Source organism: Ambystoma mexicanum, chromosome 12, assembly GCF_040938575.1.
Source record: "Ambystoma mexicanum isolate Mex_15411 chromosome 12, UKY_AmexF1_1, whole genome shotgun sequence".
Lineage (NCBI taxonomy): Eukaryota > Metazoa > Chordata > Amphibia > Caudata > Ambystomatidae > Ambystoma > Ambystoma mexicanum.
The window spans coordinates 853,452,687-853,470,701 of record NC_090936.1 but is presented as its reverse complement, the minus strand read 5'-3'; the positions used below and the strand labels follow the sequence as shown (position 1 = coordinate 853,470,701).

Genomic DNA, 18,015 nt, shown 5'->3' with positions numbered 1-18,015 from the left:
ATGACAGGAAATACTTTTCGGGATCCTCCATTGCAATTAACATATCACCTGCGAATGCCATCGCCTTATGCTTGCCTCCGGCCATATTAATACCTTTAATCGAATCTGTATCCCAAATCCTCGCTAACAGAGGTTCCAAATAGATAGCATATAAAAGAGGGGATGAGGGCATCCTTGTTTTGTGCTGTGGGTCACTGCTATCTCACTAGATAGAGAACCATTAATTGCCACTTGAACCAGAGAAGCCTGGTAATTAGCTCGGAACATTCTCAAAAACCCTACTCCAAACCCCATGTTTTCCATCGTTCGAAAAAATAATAGTTACCACTCGACTCTATTAAACTCTTTTTCTGCATCAATAAAGCCAGTGTCTTTGTCATAGCTGTTTTTTTCTATCAGATGGACAACCCTCCGAATGTTATCACTAGTCTGTCCTCTAGGTGTGAACCCCGATTGGTCTAACCCTATAAGTGTAGGCAGGAGATCCACCAATCGATTTGCCAATATTTTGGTGTACATTTTAGCGTTCGTATTTATCAGTGCCATGGTCCTATGTGACCCCAAAGTGTCTGGTCTTTACCTGGTTTTGGAAGCACGATCATTCTGGCCTCATTCATTGAATCTGTGATGTTACCCTTTTGTCTAAATTAATTAAATAGATTTGTAAGTTGTGGGGCTAATGTGTCAAGGAATGTTTTATAGAAAGTCGCTGGCTATCCATCCGGCCCCAGAGCCTTATTTCTCGGAAGAGGCCGAATAACCTTCCTCACCTCCTCCTCCTGTTTATTCGCTTTTATATAGTAATTTTGCCTCGTAAACAGTAAGGCTCTTAAGGCCTGTTACGTTCAAAACACCTCCAAGTGGCCCTGCACATGTTTAAATGCCTTCTGCAAAGACCTATTTGAACCCTTCTCCATTTCCACCTGTATCTCTTTCACTTTATTCACTAGTTCGGCTTCTTGTGACCTTCTTTGTTTATCCCTGGCCGCTTTTATTGCTATGAGATTCCCTCTCATTATCGCCTTGAAGGCATCCCACACCACTTCCTGGGCCATTCCCTGGGTTTCATTCTTAACAAAATGTCTCGATTGTATCCTTTAATGTTCCTGCTAAAACCGGATCTTGAATGTCCATTGGAAATTTCCATATCCATATGTCCCCCGCAATATTCCCCAACACTACCTTTGTTAACAGTGGAGAGTGTTCGGATAAAGAGATAACTCCCAGTTCCATCTGTTTGACCCTCCCCAACAAACGTGTGGCTACCCATATATAGTCTAGTCTGGACTGGGGTAGATGTACATGGGAGTAGAACATATAGCCCTTGTCTTGTCCTTTTGTCTCTCGCCAAATATCATGTAAAGCTAATGTAGTGATTTTTTGCTTCAGCGCTTTATAGGGCGCCTTTATATAACGAGCAACTCCCAAGCTCCTAACCATCTGGGGGACCCACACCATATTAAAATCTCCTGCTAATATTATGCCCTTTTTAGCAAATCCCTCCAATTGTGAAAGTGCCCCTCTTAATCCCTCTTGTCCCTTATTGGGAGCATATAAATTTGCCAATATGTAAGAAAAAACAATCTCCTTCCTGCATCCATCGTAGTGTCCAGGACATGTACCCTTAATCTATCACTTATTGCAATTAACACCTCTGCCGTTTTGTCAACTGCATTAGCCTGCTATAGATTGGAATTACATTTTAAGCCCGAGTTTCCCTTTATCTATTTTCCGGATGGCAGTCTCTTGATACATTAGGATATCAGGTTTCACCCCTTTCACATATCTCTCCAGCTTCTTCCTCTTAACTAGTGTGTTCATGCCTCTCACATTATAAGACAAGATTTTGACTAATGCTGTTGCAATTAAGTATTACACATGTCCCGTTTAGTGGCACATAAACTCTTCTCCATGTCCTCCCTGTGGCGGTTCCATGTAATAATGTCCTCGCAAAAATATTGCCATGAAAAAAAATGGCTGAAAAATGGCTGTTTTTTGTGGGGACATTATTACATGGAACATGCGGGGGTCACCCCCGCAACCCCCAAACCTTTTTTTTCTTCGTGGGGAGCGGGGGACACCCCCGCAACCCACGCTGCACCTGTCCCCATATATATGGTCACCCAAATAATATCGCCACAACTTTTTCCCAGCGATATTATTTACGGCAACCATATATATGGGGATAATATTGCCTGATACCCCTGTGGCTGATCCCATCCCTCCCTCGCTCCCCCCCTCATCCCCCTTTATTAACTCCCCTAAACCAACCCCAACAACCTACAACCCTCTCCCTCTATTCCCCCCCCATCCCTAACCTTCCCTGAGGAGAGCCAACGTTTCTGTGATTGCCTGGACGAAATGTCTGTCGCTGTCGGCCCTCTACATAACCCAGAGTCCTGTCGTGGGGAGTCCTAAACCCCACTCTTGGATTCCAACCCCCCCTAGCACCAGGTCGTGGCCCCCATGTGCCGCATTCTTACTTGATACGTTTGTGTCTTTGTTCAGCAACAGTCTCAAAGTCCTCTCCCGGGGCGGCTTGTGTTCTGAATAATCAATCCCTTTCAATAGCTCTGTGTCTAACAGTCTGCTTCAATTTTCAGGAGGGGTATGTGCTCACCTCTTTCCCTTCCCATTTCCCTTGCTCAACACCATCTTCCATCCCCAGGCCGTCCTGCCCAGTCTGTCAGATGATCTGATGCTGTCCTGACCGCCAATGTCCTCCTTCTGTAATTGCAAAAAATGCTGTTACTCCTCACAGGTTTTAATCCTATGCTGCCTGCCCTCCCGTGTGAAGAGCAGTCCAAATGGAAACATCCATTTATATCCGATTTGTTTTTGGGCCAAAAATGTCACTACGGGGCCCATGGCCTTCTCTTTTGAAGCGTTTTCTGAGTCAAGTCTTGGTATAGCTGGACTTTACTGCAGTTCAAATTAATCGGCCTCGAGGTTCACCCTGCCATTAGTATGGATTCTTTTTGGCTAAATAATGTAAACGCCACGGTCACGAGGAGCCAGGACTCTCTGTATGAATGCAACTACGGGGAATACATGCAGACGCTCAGTAGTAAACTGCTTACTTGTGGAAAACTACCCATCACTCTTTATGGCAAAGTGTCTCTGCTCAAGATGGTGGTATTGCCCCCACTGCTCTATTGTTTCCTAAATGTTCCCCTGTGCCCAGGCACTATCCTGTTTACCAGACTCAGAACTGAAATCAATAGCTTTTGATGGCACTCTGAGGCAGTTAGGCTAAAATGGTCCACCCTAGTCAGAACACATAGGCAAAGGGGTCTGGCAGTGCCTGACTTTGGACTTTACTGGCTTGCAGCACAGGCGCCGTATGCGGCTTACTGGACAGCCAAAGGCCCACGTCACCCACATGTGAAGATTGAGCGACTGGCGGCTCGCACTAGGGGGCTGTTCTCACTCTTCCTGCCCCCCCCACCCACCCTCCCCCCCACTGAGAGACAACTCCGGTGTATCTGGTACAGCATATATCACAGCTCTTGCCTGGGACAGAATATGGAGACGAACCGGAAGGCCCCACCCTTTCCTACGTGACTTACCACTCTGGAACCTTGTCCCTGAATTCCCTCGAATTAGCAAAACTGCAGTGAACCAATGGGCATTGAATGGCTAGTCTACACTAGCAGACATATTCAAACAGGGCACACTTATTAGTTGGACAGATCTCCGCGTGAAACTGGGAGGGCTCCCATCTGGATGGCTGCAGTACGCTGATCTGAGGCGTGCGATTAAGAAGCGTTGGCCTGAATTTCCGACACAGCCCCTCGATGATACCTTGGTTGCAACAGTGACCGGTGCAGCTGGTCCTTCCGGCATGGTGTCTAAATTATATTGAATACTTCAGGAGCAATTTAGTAAACCCCTAACTAAGCTCCGCGAGACCTGGTGTAAAGGCATCGGTATGGATATAACTGAAGAGAGGTGGGATGCTATCTGGAGTCGTGCCGGTGCAATCTCCCTGAATGCTAAGCATCGTCTGGTTCACTTTTTTCTTTTTTTTTAACTTTATTTATTGATGCAGGCAGTTACAGCACGTACATACACATACAATCCGATATCCTTCATTACTTTGTATACAATTACTCTGTTTCTGAGTTAGAGTTTTCCGGTTCTGCCTTATCTGCCAGATATTGCTTGTATCTGGCCTGTATATTTCTGGGTCTGGAAGAGGGGAGCACCGAGTTTATGTATAATTCTTCTGTGTTGTTTGTCCATAGCATATCACTGTCCCATTCTGCTTTGGTTGGTGGATTTGCATTTTTCCACCTCATTAGTATTGCCCTTTTGGCTATCAATAGGCTCAGGTTTAAAAGTTTACGCCATGTCGGGTTCATTTTCCCCAACGCGCCCAAAAGGCACAATCGTGGTGTCCACTCCACCGGTTGATCTGCCATGTCATCCAGTGCTGCGCAAACCTCTACCCAATAGTCCCTCAGCTTGATACATGCCCAGAGCATATGATATATATTTGCGTCTTCCGCATGGCATCTTGGACAGGTTCCCGGAGTGGTGGGATAAATTTGTTTAAGTTTCCCAGGGGTATAATGTGTCCTGTGTACTATTTTGTCGTGAATTAATTTGTATGTGGAATTTCAGGATATTTGTTTGGTCAATTCACAGATCTGGGTCCATTCATGGTCCTCGATTTGTTGCCCCAGGTCCTGTTCCCACTTGTTTCTGGCCGTGTGGTTCTCTGCTGGTCAAGTTTGAATTAAAACTCTATATAGTGCAGAGGCTGTGACTTTCGGTGTCCTCCCTGTGAACATATACCCTAACCCCATATTTATCTCAGGTTCTTTCGGGAAGGTGGGGGATGCATTTTGTACGGCTGCCTTCAGTCGGCTATATTGTAGTTTGTATGTGTTTGTATCTCCCACTATATCTTTTATATCTTCCTATGCCACGAAAAGCTTATCAGGGAAAAATTGTCCCCATTGTGTGATGCCTCTAGAGCTCCAATGCATGGCCACCTCTCCATCTAGAGTAAAGGGTGTTTGGGGATTCCGCAGATCGGCATACTCGGGTGGTATAACCTGTCAGTCTGAAATATCTCGACTATTTTGGCCCAGGCTGTGATCGTTACCTGTGTGGGATTTATGTAGTTATGGTGTTTGGGGGTTGATCTGGTCCTTTTGTGCAACGCTATTACTGCTTCTCGCGCCCTCGGATCAGGTGGTGGGCTCTGTGTTAAGAAAGTTTGTGGCCCGCTGGGCGGCATACTGCGCCTGTGCCGCTAGGTAGTAGAGCTCTAAGTCCGGTGCCATCAACCCTCCCCTTGGATATGTATCAGTTAGTGTCCTCCAATTTAGCCTGGGATGACCTCCCCACACGAACTCGACACAGGCACTTTTCAATTTGGCAAACAGAGCACGACCCGGCCATACCGGCACCGTAGTGAACAAATAGAATAGTTTTGGCAATATTATCATTTTGATTAAGGCTATCCTTCCCATCAACGAGATGGGGAGGGCATTCCAGCGTTTCCTCTTTGCACACAGGGTGTCATCTAATGTGTTATAGTTTAAGGCTCAGGACAGTTGGGCTGTTCTGGCTACATGTGCTCCGCGGTACACTATCTGCGTCAGGCTCCATATTAGGCCATGTAGGTCTTGGGGCGCCGTTGTATTTTTTGTGAGTGGGAATATCTCCGATTTGTTGGGGTTTAATCTTAGGCCAGAGTAGTCCCCAAACTTTTTAACTTCTGCTATGACCTTGCCCAATGTGCGGTCCGGGTTCCGTAGGTAGAGTAAAATATCATCAGCGTATAGTTATAATCTGCAGCCTACCCTCCAACCAGAGCCCATATGCACTGTAGTGTGTACCCTAAGGATGTCAACTAATGGTTCGATCACTAGAGCGAATAGTAAGGGTGACAATGGGCAGCCCTGCCGTGTGCCTCCAAGCAATTCAAGTGTGTCTGTTAATGTGCCATTGACTCTTATCTTGGCGTAGGGATGTGCATATAATATTTGTATCCATTTGATGATATTGGGGCCAAATCCATAATTTCTTATTACCCCAAATAGGAAGGGCCAAAAGACTCTGTCAAATGCTTTTTGCATATCGAGAGATACCGCTATCCCTTGCATTTCGGGGGGGGGGATCATGGCCAGGATTTTGTGGCATCTTCTAATGTTTGTTGCTGTGGATCTACCCACAATAAACCCCGCCTGGTCTTCATGTACCATGTAGGGCATCAATGGTGTTAATCGGGTTGCCAATATTTTTGCAAAGATCTTCGTGTCCGTGTTTATTAATGACAGCGGCCTATACGACCCACGTTCTTCCAGGTGTTTCCCTTGTTTAAGCAGTAACGTGATTACCACCTCCCTGGTGGTTTCAGGTAGTCCCCCTTTATTTAAGGCTTCCTTCAAAACTGCATACAGTCTGGGTACCAAGAGGTGACTGAATTCTTTGTGAATTTCCGCCCCGAGGCCGTCAGTGCCAAGGGCTTTCCCATTAGGCAGTGTTTTAATTGCCTCCGCTATCTCCGCCTCAGTGATCGGGCTCTCTAGGGATTCTCTTGTGGCGTCAGCCAATAGCGTCGTGGGTATTTGAGAGAGGTATTGGTCTATCTCATCTTCAGTTGCTGTACACTGAGGGGAATATAATTTTCTATAGATTTCATAGAATGTTTCCTGTACCTTACTTTTGTCCGTGGTCACAGTGCCATCCGGCTGTTTTATGCATGGTATAATTGTCAGGCCTCTTTCTCCCCTCACTGTTTTAGCCAGTAGCCTTCCCGGACGTTCACTCTCCCCATATCGACGTGCCGCCGCTGGTTTATCAAAGTAACAGATCTCTTGGTCCGCCGCATCTTTATACTCCTCTAGTTTAGTTTTATCTCTGAACTCAGTTGTGACGTTGGGGTGTGTGCATACTGGGATTGTAGGGAGGTTACCAGTGCCGCTAAGCGTGCCAGCCTACTCCGGATGTTTTTGAGGACTCCGCATTCAGCGGATATTGAATTGCCTCTTATGAAGACATTAAACGCCTGCCATAATATTGCTGGACTAGAAACAGAGTCCTCATTGATGTCAAAATATTCCTGTATTTGCTTGGTCATTGTATTTTTATAGATCAGGTCCTGGAGGGCCGCAGGTTTGGATTTCCAAGGCGGCCTGTTTACTGTAGTATCAGGGATTCGCAATGTTAGTTGTATTGGTGAATGATCTGAGTATGTTCTGGGGTAAATGTGGGCCCCGGTGACCCAGGACAATACTTCGTTATCTACCATCCATAGATCTATTTTGTCTGGTTCACTTTAACGGTTTACACAGATATCACTATACCCCGGCCAGATTGCATATTATGTCTCGAGATCATTCTCCTCTCTGCCCCAGATGTCGCGCTGAGAATGCAGGGTACTTTCATATGGTATGGGGATGTCCGAAACTCACTGTGTATTGGTCTGATATCTGCACTGCCTTGTCATAGATGCTTGAGCAAAATATTGAATCGTCCCCTCTGAACTGCCTGTTCCATAAATTTGTATCAATCCAAGGGTCCAGCCGTAGACTATCTAGTTTGTGTATGATATTAGTGTTGCAAACTATACTACTGTTATGGCTCGGGCCTGTTATACCAACTTTTAAGCAGTGACTTTGTGCTGTCACCTGGGCAGCGGACTCTGAGCAGCGCTGGATATCCATGCAGCCAACTAACTGTAGGCACCGAGAAATATGGACCCCTTTCTGCCCATATCTGCAGACACTGGCTGAGTCAGGAGAAGAGGGGACCGTGGACCTAACTCCAATACAGTGCTCTTGAGTTGCCTGCTACTGTAAGACCAATTCGAACCCTCCAAACCGGCGTTGAACCCAACAACACACCTCTACTACTGTATGTATCGATGTTCTGATTCTCTGTTCCCTTGTTGAGCAATAATCAAGGTAAAATAAAATAATAATGTAAACGCTGTCAGCATGTCCCTTGGTCGCGCTCCCGTATCTTATTGGACCAACTATGTGTATTCAGTCCAAATGGACCATCTCCTCTTTGTCCCCTGAAAGAAGGTCCACAAATATATGCTGTACTGTAGCAGACTGGTCTTTTTTTCTCCTCAATAGATTCGGGTACATTTCTTTATACAAATGTTGGATCTTTGTGATCGATTTTCTAAATCCTTGCACTGCATTTCCAAATTGTATGGGAGACGAGAACGATGTTCGAGGGTCTCGTTTTTGCTCGATCTTTTGCCATATCCTGTAACGCTCTGTCGTATCGACCCTTTATTCCAATTTTGCCACATTGGTCTTCAGCTCCTGCAGGGATTGTCTCATTTCAGCTTTTAATTGAGCAAACTGGGATTGAACAGTTATCATAAATTGATCCTGAAATTCTTTAAAGCACTGTTGCAAATCTTCTTTGCACATTAACCATGGCCTCTATTCCTGGACTCGACTGCACTGGTGTGTCCTGATCCTCCCCGTCTCTTACCACCTGGGGTGATGTCTCCGTGTCTCCGTCCCCCACAGTTTTTTTTATGCTGCTATCCTTGTTTTTCGCTGGGCATTTCTGCCCCGCCGTTGCTGCCTTCCTCTTGCTTTTTGAGATTGGGAGCTATTATATATGCTTATGCTGTGTATTTCCTGCTTTACACTGCATCGAAGAGAACGGCAGATGTACACTCAAGTGTGTTCCGTTTTGCTCTGTTTCTCCCTATTCCAGTGTACACTAATGTATAGAGATCCGGGGGTAGCTATGCCCTCCTTGCCTGTCTCCTCCCAATGCCTGGGATACTAGTAAAGGAGATTGTAATTTGTAATTATTCTAACTCCTTCTCACTATTTGTATCTGTATTTTCCTGCACAGTCACTTGATCCCTGCTTCATGGGGTGCCACCTCGGTGTTCTGTGGGAAGCCTCCACAAATTGTAGCCTCTCCACCACCTCGTGCCCAGCTACTTCCAAAGTTCTCCCAGGTTGGGTGGAATGTCCAGATCCGGGGAGCGAGTCAGACCAGCTACGTGCCCCATATCCTATTTCTTTATTTTGGTGACCCCTGGAAGACATGTGTGGGCGCAAGATTTCAATTTCCCACACCTTAATTTCCACTTGCTGAATCATCTGCGCCTCCACTACCCCCGCGATGCTGTTCCTGTGCGTTCACGTCCTACTCTCCTTCCACCATATTACTTAAAGTTCCCTGCCATTAACTGATCCGCCTGGTGTCCTGTCCTCTTCTGTGGCCCAGTCCTGGAGAGACTGGCCTGCCCGGTCCGTGCTCCACTTGATCTCATAGCACCTGTCTCCTCTCATCGGAACTCTTTCCTTCCGCTCCGGATTCTCTCTGTGTGCGTTGATCACCTCCAGCCTCTGCTCAACTCTCCACACCAGCCCCTCCCATCGCAATCTTCTCTTCCAGTTCTTGATATTCTGGATATGTATTGCCACTGTTCAAGTGTCCCGGCTGCTTATCTGGAGACACGTAGCTTCTCTATCGTGCCTTTGAGGCGGCCCGTTGGGGATGAGGCAGCTCACTTGTGTCCGCCTCTGCCGCCCACCATCTTGGAATACCTTTATTCTTTTGAACTCTGATTTTTCCTTTGCATACATTTCTGCTTTTTACACTTTTTGTACAAGCGATAGGGCAGGCATTAGGTTTTTGTTTGCATAGGCCATTTTGATTTGACGGCCTCCACTATGACTATTTTGTTTATTGTTTGATGGTCGAGACTACTCCCATCGTAGTTATAGTGCAAAATAGGAGTTTCTCCGACCCCAACATTTTCAATAAAGGTTTTGCAAATTGTGTCAGTGTCGTACTTGTGATACCATGCCTTCCCTACAAACCCCAAACCCTAGCTGGGGGAAGACGGCTTCCGGTATTCATCATCCGACCTGTCCAGCACGGGGTTGAGTGTGCAGTTAGAATCATCTCCCCAAATCCACGTTTCCCACTTGAATCTGGTCATCATGGAATAGAGAGTTGAAAAACACCGTACTGTAGCGTTAATGTTGGGGGCATAGCTGTTGATAAGACACACATCCCTATTTTCAATAAACCCATGTACCAAGGCCATCCTATCCTCATAGTCATACTTAAATTACAGTAATTGTAAAGGGACCATAAACGCCATTCACGTGAGGGCACCCCTTTCACACGACCAAAAGGGAGAACCATACAGCTTCCCCTCCCCCATTTTCTAGCCATCACTTCTTGCCTGTCTGCAGTGAGGTGCGTTTCTTGTAAAAATGCATTATGCACTCCCATCCTCCTTAAATAAGCAATTGCTCTGAGTCTTTTCACCTAACTATTGAGGCCCCTAACGTTCCATGTGATAATTTTCAGGTCACTAACCATATCCCCACTTCATCCGGGTCCCAGTCGTCCCTACTGACCCATCCCTGCGCCCGAGTAAGGTACCCACCCCCTGCAGGCCCCGCAAGAGCTCTCCTCCAGTGTTGCAATGTAATTAATACGTGCTGCTGAGTCTCTAACCTAGAGGTGCTTTTTGCCAAATCCCCTGCCCCCGTTGTGCTCTGCCCCTTCATGCTTCCCGAAAAACACAGAAACCCAACAACAAGCGTAACTGCGCTCCCAGAAAACTGATGGAACAAAAAGAGCCAACCTAAACCCGTCTCCCATCCCAGAAACCAAAGACCCACTGCCTCTCCCTTTCCCCACTCCAAGGGTAGCGTGCAGCAGCATGATTCAATAGAACAATATCAGAAATAAAGCCCTTCCGAGTGTCCTAGCAACCAACGCAGGCAGCCGACATCTGCAGAAATTCTGTATACCCGAGTAAGCGAAACTTGCCCTTATTACACAGTCATTGTCCAACGCTACTATTGCGGAGGCAGTGTTCATCCCTTTTTCAGCGTTGCAGTGTCACAGGGCATTATTCCTTCTTTCCGAAAGCTGTGCGATGCCCATAGTGGACATCCAGGAGTGCGTCCCAGTAGTATCCTCAAAGAAATGTGACTGGCCATTGTGGAGCACCTTGAGCTTTGCCGTGCAAATAAGCATGTATCGGATATTCGTTCTGCACAGTCATTCTTTTGTGGGACCAAACATAGCCCGGTGCTTCAGCACCAGAATAGCGTAATCAGGATATATCGCTAACTTAGCGGAGGCTTGCACAATGCTCCCCCCTGCCCTGGAGAAAGCCAGAATTCATTCTCTGTCCTTGAAGTTCATGATCTTCACGATCAAGGGCCCCTGGGGCTCATGGGAGGCCCCACGGGGCAGTCACCGGGATAACAACCTATGTGCTCTCTCCACTGTGAAGCTCTGAGCCCACTTTTTCCAAGAGTAGATTTTCTACATAGGTGGTCTGGTCGTTCCCTTCCTCCCCTTCAGGCAGCCTGAGGATTCAGATGTTTTTCCTTCGGGCCCAGCCCTCCGTGTCTTCCACCCAGCGCTCCAGAACACTCACTCTTTTCATCAGCTCGGACACCTGCGCCTGGGCAGCAGTGATGTTAGATGCGTTTCCACCATCCCAATCTGGTCTGACAGTGACCGCAGGTCTTGCCTCAGCAGGCCCACATCCACTATGACCGCATCCACCTTTTGTTCTAGGCATGTTTTCAGTGATGCGATGGCCGCAAGGATTTGAGTCTCCTCCAGCTGGCCTCGCCCCACCTTCAACAGTACCCTCTCCACCACCAGTACTCACCCTGCACCTGCTTCATCTGACTTTGATGCAAAAGCGCACTCCGCAGTTGGGCAATGTGCTATCCAAAACTGCTGAAAGAGTCCAATCGGGGGAATCAACCCTTATGTCACTGCCTCTCCAGGGTCAGCTGCGGCTCTGCACATGGGAAGTGCCACCCACTATCTCCACCCGGGAGCGCGAGTCACCAGACCCCTTCCTTGGTGCTTAGGAGGTGCCACCTCACCGCCAAGCACTGATCGCATCGGCACCACAAGTCTCGGGCACCCTCAGCCTGCTGTCATCCTGCCAGTATGGCGACCACCCCCCAGGTGGGGTGCAGCCAGCTCCAGTACTGGCCCTCCGTGAGCATCCTCAATGGGGGCTCTCCACGCACGCCAAGGCCACGGCCAACTTCCAGGCAGTGTGATATCTTGGAAGTTGGGGGGTGGAGAGGGAGTGCCCCTCACTATCACCTCACCAGCAGAAGAGATGATTGTGCACCCTCATTGTGCCTCCAGGCGCAGAGCTTCAGTCCAGAAGGGCTACAGCAGTGTCCCAATCAGCACGGTGGGCCCCTCACGCCACCCAGTGCACTGCAATATCTGCTCTCCTCAGCAACGGGGACGCAGACCGCCGGCTCTGCTTCTTGTGCCAGGCCAAGGCACGCCCTCTTCATCAGCCAGCAAGCTCCGTCAGCGTCTTTATTCCTGTGGCAGCGCCTGTGCGCCCAGTGGGATCTCCGGTTCTCCATGACCTCCTTGCCCAGGTACAAGTGCCCCCCCAGGCCAGCCACCCTCACTCCCACAGCTCCCAGCGCCCCCTCAGGGGGTAGCCCTATGCGACCCGCGATGGACCGGCTGCAGCCATCTTGCCTGCAGGTTATGTGTGGTCGCAATGATTCCACACGCTGTGCCCCTGCTGTGCCTCTTATTCCTACAGCGGTGGCACCACCATTTGAGTCAGGGTGCTATTCGACCTCTTCCCCTATGACCAGAGCATAAAACGGGAAATTTCAAGCTCATAAATTAAGGATCTGGTGGGGGCTCACAGATGTTGCAGCCTCACTGCATTGCTGCTGCTCACGCCCCCAACATTTACAGAAGTTGTATTTCATTTAAACTGTGGCAAGTGTTCTTGGATAACTGGAAGTGGTGACAAAGCATCAGGGCTTGGAATAACATTGATGCTATTTTGAGGAAGTGGAAAGTCTTTATTTCACCAAGAAGAAAAGCTTTGTTTTTGTTGGAACTTTGGGTAAACAAAACTTTACCTTGACATTGAAACATCAAGAACTGAATTGAAACTGTACTACCTACATGGATTTCCTTGTTTCTTTTTGATGAACATTGGAGCTGCATTGACCTTGAATCTTGGGGAAGGGAGTTCACCCAGGTTACTGGTAGGTAATCAAGAAACTGTAAATATCATTGTTGATATTATTTGAATTGGCAACTATTTTCTTTGTATATTTGATGTTTAAGTGTGAGGGCCAGACTTCCTGTGTTAGTGGTTCCCTTAAATTTTGTTAAGCCGGGAAATCCTCATCAGAGTAGGGATAGGGAGGAGTTTGATAACTTTTATGATTTAATAAAATGGCATATTTTGAACAGCCATCCAAAAATTGTCCACCTCGCATTGCTGATCCCTCACAGGATGCAGACTCTGACATTGCCATTTAGTAGCCCTCTCTGACTCGAGGAGCGTCTATTCGTAGCTTTTCCACCCACGCTATGCTTGTCCTTACAGAAAACAGTAGAGAACATTAGATCATTTTTTCAGGTTGAAAGAACAAGTGATCTAAGACTAATCATTCTCTTCCAGTTTCATGAAGAGCGACAAATGGCATGGGACCAACGAGAAGTAGAGATGGAGCGCCAGCTAGACATGTATGAACATCAGCAAAATGAAGTTCTCAGCACAGCTCGAAAGGTGATTTGTTTCACTGTCTTTAAAAACATGGATTAAGTACTGTAATAAAATATTGCTGTTTTGATGATTTGTTAGTTTGCCAATGGTTTCATATGTGTCTCATTCAACAGTTTGAAGAAGCCACAGGCTCAGTACCAGACTCCAGCTTACCTCTACCCCAGCAGCTTGAACTAGCATTGCGGAAAATTAAAGAGCATATTCGAACAATCCTGGAAACTAGGGCAGCCTGCAAAACACTTGAAGAGGTGAGTAATGTATAGATTTTGGGACCTTATTTCTTTTAATGGAAACCGATAATATGCAAATGTTTGCACTGTACTTGTGTAAAATGCAGAGCAACCGTCACAATTTGGCTTGCAGTCTTTGTATTTTCTTTTTCTAAGCATTGTGGAGATTTCTATGGACTGTACAAACTCCCTGTAAAACATGATTTCAAATAATGTTATTAACAAATGTTCAATAAAATACATAAGGTGAAAAAATGATCCCTTTAAAATAGCAAAGAGGACAATTGGGCCAAGTCCCGAAAAAGGTTGGGGTTGTGCTACTATTTTCAGAAACCAAGTGATTTGGTAACAGAGGCTCTTGCTACATTTACATTAATCCCCTTGGGGAACTGCTTCTCAATGCCATGCTTCAAACTTTTTCGGAAGCAACAAAGGCAGCATGTTGACAATGGTGCATCTGCCTTTTCACCAGAGTCCATTTTGTTTTTCCGTAAAAAGAGGAGAAAGTTTAGTTAAGGTGTAAGACTCTGAAGGTTTCAGTTACTCGCCATTTAGGACACGACATGCTCCTAGATTGAATTGTTTTTACTTGCAACATATCTATTAATTTTAGAACTGAATTGCAACTAATGTATTTTTAGAACTTTTTTAGTAAAACTACCAGAATCTTAACTGCAGGGCTTTCATTTTAAAGTTAGAAGCCGCTTAATTAAAGTAACTGGATAGCACATTTATTTGTGCCTGGCCTTGCAATTTAACTCATGAACTGTGCTATCATCTATTGAACTACACTTCCCGTCATTACTGTAGTTCTGTTGTTCCTCTTCAAGACGACTTCACCCACCTGAGTGCGCAGAGCGGGCGAGTGCGCAGAGCGAACAAAGGCATGGAGCGGATGAGAGCGTGGCGCAGATAAGAACGTGGTGCAGATGTAGGTTGTGTGTAGATAGTAGAGTGGAGCGGATGTAGGATGCCGAGCAGATTGAGGGTGTTGAGCAGAGTTAGGGTGTGGTGGTGTTGAGCTGATGTAGGGTATGGTACGGGTGCGGAGCAGGTGTAGAGTATGGAGCAAACGGATGATGTATATGGGCGGAATGGGTGAAGTGGTTGGAAGGAAGGGGTGAGGCGGTTGGAATGAATGGGTGTAGTAGGGGGAAGAAACGGTGAAGTGGGTAGCAGGAACGAAGGATGGATCTGGAAGAACGGGTGTTGTATAAGGACGAGACAGGTAAAGTATAAGGAAGGAACAGGTGAAGTATGTGGACAAAATGGTCAAATATATTAAATAAAACTGGTGAAGTATGTCGATGGAACGGGTGAAGTGGATGGATCAAGTGAAATATGTGGGTGGAACGGATGAACTGGGCGCAACGGATGAACTGGGCGCAACGGATGAACTGGAACATATCACATCTCCACGCTTACTCTCCTCTTAACACCACCACTCAACTAGAACACAGCGATACTATGACACCATTTGGTATATCTGTTCTCATACTGTCATTTGCCTCATACCCCACATCACCTTAACTAAATACTGCTGGTTACACACCCTCCAGCCTAGGCGTTCTCCTCAGGCCTAACGCAGCCAGAATCTGTCTGGATAATAACCTGCCAGAACAAACACATACTCATGATCTCTCAACCACCACACCTATCGTTAAGAAGCAGCTATCACACAAATGCCACACCAGCTGCACACATAGCCGGTGCTCACACGCACCTTATGACTCTCTCTATTCTCTCTACTGACTTGAACTTCGGTTCCCGAGGGCGTTCAACCTACCAGCGCCTTGAGACCATACCAATGGTACATAAGGCGCTATATAAATGCAGATTAACAAGGCAGGATACTGCATCCATGCCCTCAGAACATGAATTTAGCAGCCTGGCTCCTGAGATCATAGAATTTGGACATCTACAACTCCCGCAGAGATGTATGGACATCCTCAGGGAAGCCAGAAAACCTAATACTCGCCACTGCTATTCTAGCAAGTGGAAAAGATTTGTCATCTGGTGTAGAGGTAAGAGCATCAACCCGGTTGACTGCTCTCCCACCAACATTGTTCTGTACCTGACCCATTTACTGGATTCAGGTCTAGTGTTCAATTCCATTAAAGTCCACCTAGCGGCACTTTCTGCATACACCACTTCCCAACTTAGTGTCGTGGTGGAAGATACCAGTTATCAAAGCCTTCATGGAGGGGGTTAAAAGAATACACCCTGCGATAGCTAACCCAGCTCCCGGATGGGACTTAAATGTGGTACTTTCTAGACTCATGGGCCCTCCCTTTGAACCCATGCACAAAGCAACTCTTAAGGACCTCACTCTTAAGACTGCTTTCCTAATAGCTATCACCTCCATTAGGAGAGTAAGTGAACTACAGACTCTTTCTGTTCTAGACCCCTTCGTAACAGTTCACAAGTATAAGGTGGTTCTACGCACACACCCAAGGTTTGCACGAAAAATTCATCTCGAAGTTTCATGTAAACCAGTCAATAGAACTACCAACGTTCTTTCAAAACCCTTCCAGTTTGGGAGAAAAAAGTCTGCATACACTAGATGTACGCAGAGCTGTCATGTTCTACATGGAAAGAACTAGACCACTGAGAAAGACTAATCAGTTCTTTGTCTCGGTGGCAGCAGGTAGAGAAGGAGATGCAGTCTCAAAGTCCACTATATCTAGATGGATTGTTCAATGCATCACTCTCTGTTACACTCTTGCTAAGAGAGAACTACCCTTCAAGCCAAGAGCACATTCCACTCGAGGCACTGGGGCTTCCATAGCGTTCATTGCAAATGTTCCCCTTGAGTCCATCTGCAAAGCGGCTACCTGGAGTTCTGTGCACACCTTTACAAAACACTACTGTCTAGATGCACACTCTAGATCTGACTCCCAGGTGGGACAGGCAGTATTAAGACATCTTTTCTCTACTGTTCCTTCTCATAACCCACCGCCAACTCCGGGTACTGCTTGCTAGTCTATGCACAGCATGTGATTCTAAGCAGATTAACAAACATCAGAAGACAATGCATTACTGACCGTAAAAGCATTTCTGATGGTTGTATCTGCTTAGATTCACATGCGCCCCCCCCTTCCTCCCCGCTCGGATGGAAGGAACATAGACATCTTCTACATCTCTCTCTTTTCTGTACTCACTCACGTATAGAAGGCTCCCTCAGGGCAGAAAAAATACAAACAGAGGGACCTCGACGCGTGAGGGATTGTGGGTACAACGCACGTCACTATAGGGATAGTGTTACAGCCACGCCCTGTCGATGTCCCCTTTTCGACTACGAAAAACAAAATGCAATACTCCGCAGTGACCACTGGATGTCGGACCTATGCACAGCATGTGAATCTAAGCAGATACAACCATCAGAAATGCTTTTACGGTAAGTAATGTATTGTCATCCAAGCTGGTTTGTGCCGGTTAGTGCTTGGATAATCTCAGGCTTTGTCCCTTTTTTTCTTGTCGGATACACAGGGGTTCTGGCGATTGACTACAAGGCTGTTAACCCTATCTCATTGCCGTGAGCCCTACTGTCAGACATCCAAAGGATCCGATGGGTAAGACTTGCTGCCTTGTCGGAGGATGCTGTTCCTCAACATGCATTACCTATTAAGTTGGCAAATGACTGTGTTTCTGAGCTGAGCTGAGAGAAACTGTTCTCTGTCTCCGATCCATTGAATATTGTAGGTCCAGGTGAAGTTGCGTTGTTTCCTACACAGTATGGGGATAATATACACCTGGCAGACGATAAGCATCTATGTCGAGACTCATCCACCATGCTCAAACATCTTTAAAGTGTGCTTTACTTAATACATATTCCTTAGTATATCATGCAGTGGAAATGGCAGACTTTTTAACTGAGCTGCAAATGGACAGTGTGACCTTAACTGAAACTTGGCTACACAAGACCGCCTTCCATGCAGCGCTGCTAGCTGTTCCTGAGGGATACAAAATTGTGCACGTTCATTGTGACATACAAAAGGGGGAGGCCTTGATTTGTCATAAAGGCCTTAATTTCTATATTTCCGATAAGTCCCTTCTTGATCATTGTGAGTCCATGTTACGTAAGCAAAAAATTTACTCTGTTAATACTCTCAGCATTTTCTTACTATACAGAACGCCTATAACGACACCTCAGAACAATTTCTGGCCCTCCTCGGCTGTATTTCTAAACCGTGTTCGCCTCTGCTGGTTTTGGGAGATTTTAACCTACGG

The 18,015-nt window shown here is 46.6% G+C and overlaps 1 protein-coding gene across 4 annotated transcripts in view; it reads left to right on the top strand.

Annotated features, from left to right (window-relative positions):
- CEP290 (centrosomal protein 290) overlaps positions 1-18,015 on the top strand; it is a 3,224,991-nt gene that overhangs the window by 1,826,735 nt on the left and 1,380,241 nt on the right. For all 4 annotated transcript variants that reach the window (XM_069629332.1, XM_069629331.1, XM_069629333.1 and 1 more), the window contains 2 exons: positions 13,451-13,558; positions 13,669-13,803. In XM_069629332.1, the coding sequence (XP_069485433.1) occupies positions 13,451-13,558; positions 13,669-13,803 (243 nt within the window). The remainder of the gene's footprint in view (positions 1-13,450; positions 13,559-13,668; positions 13,804-18,015) is intronic.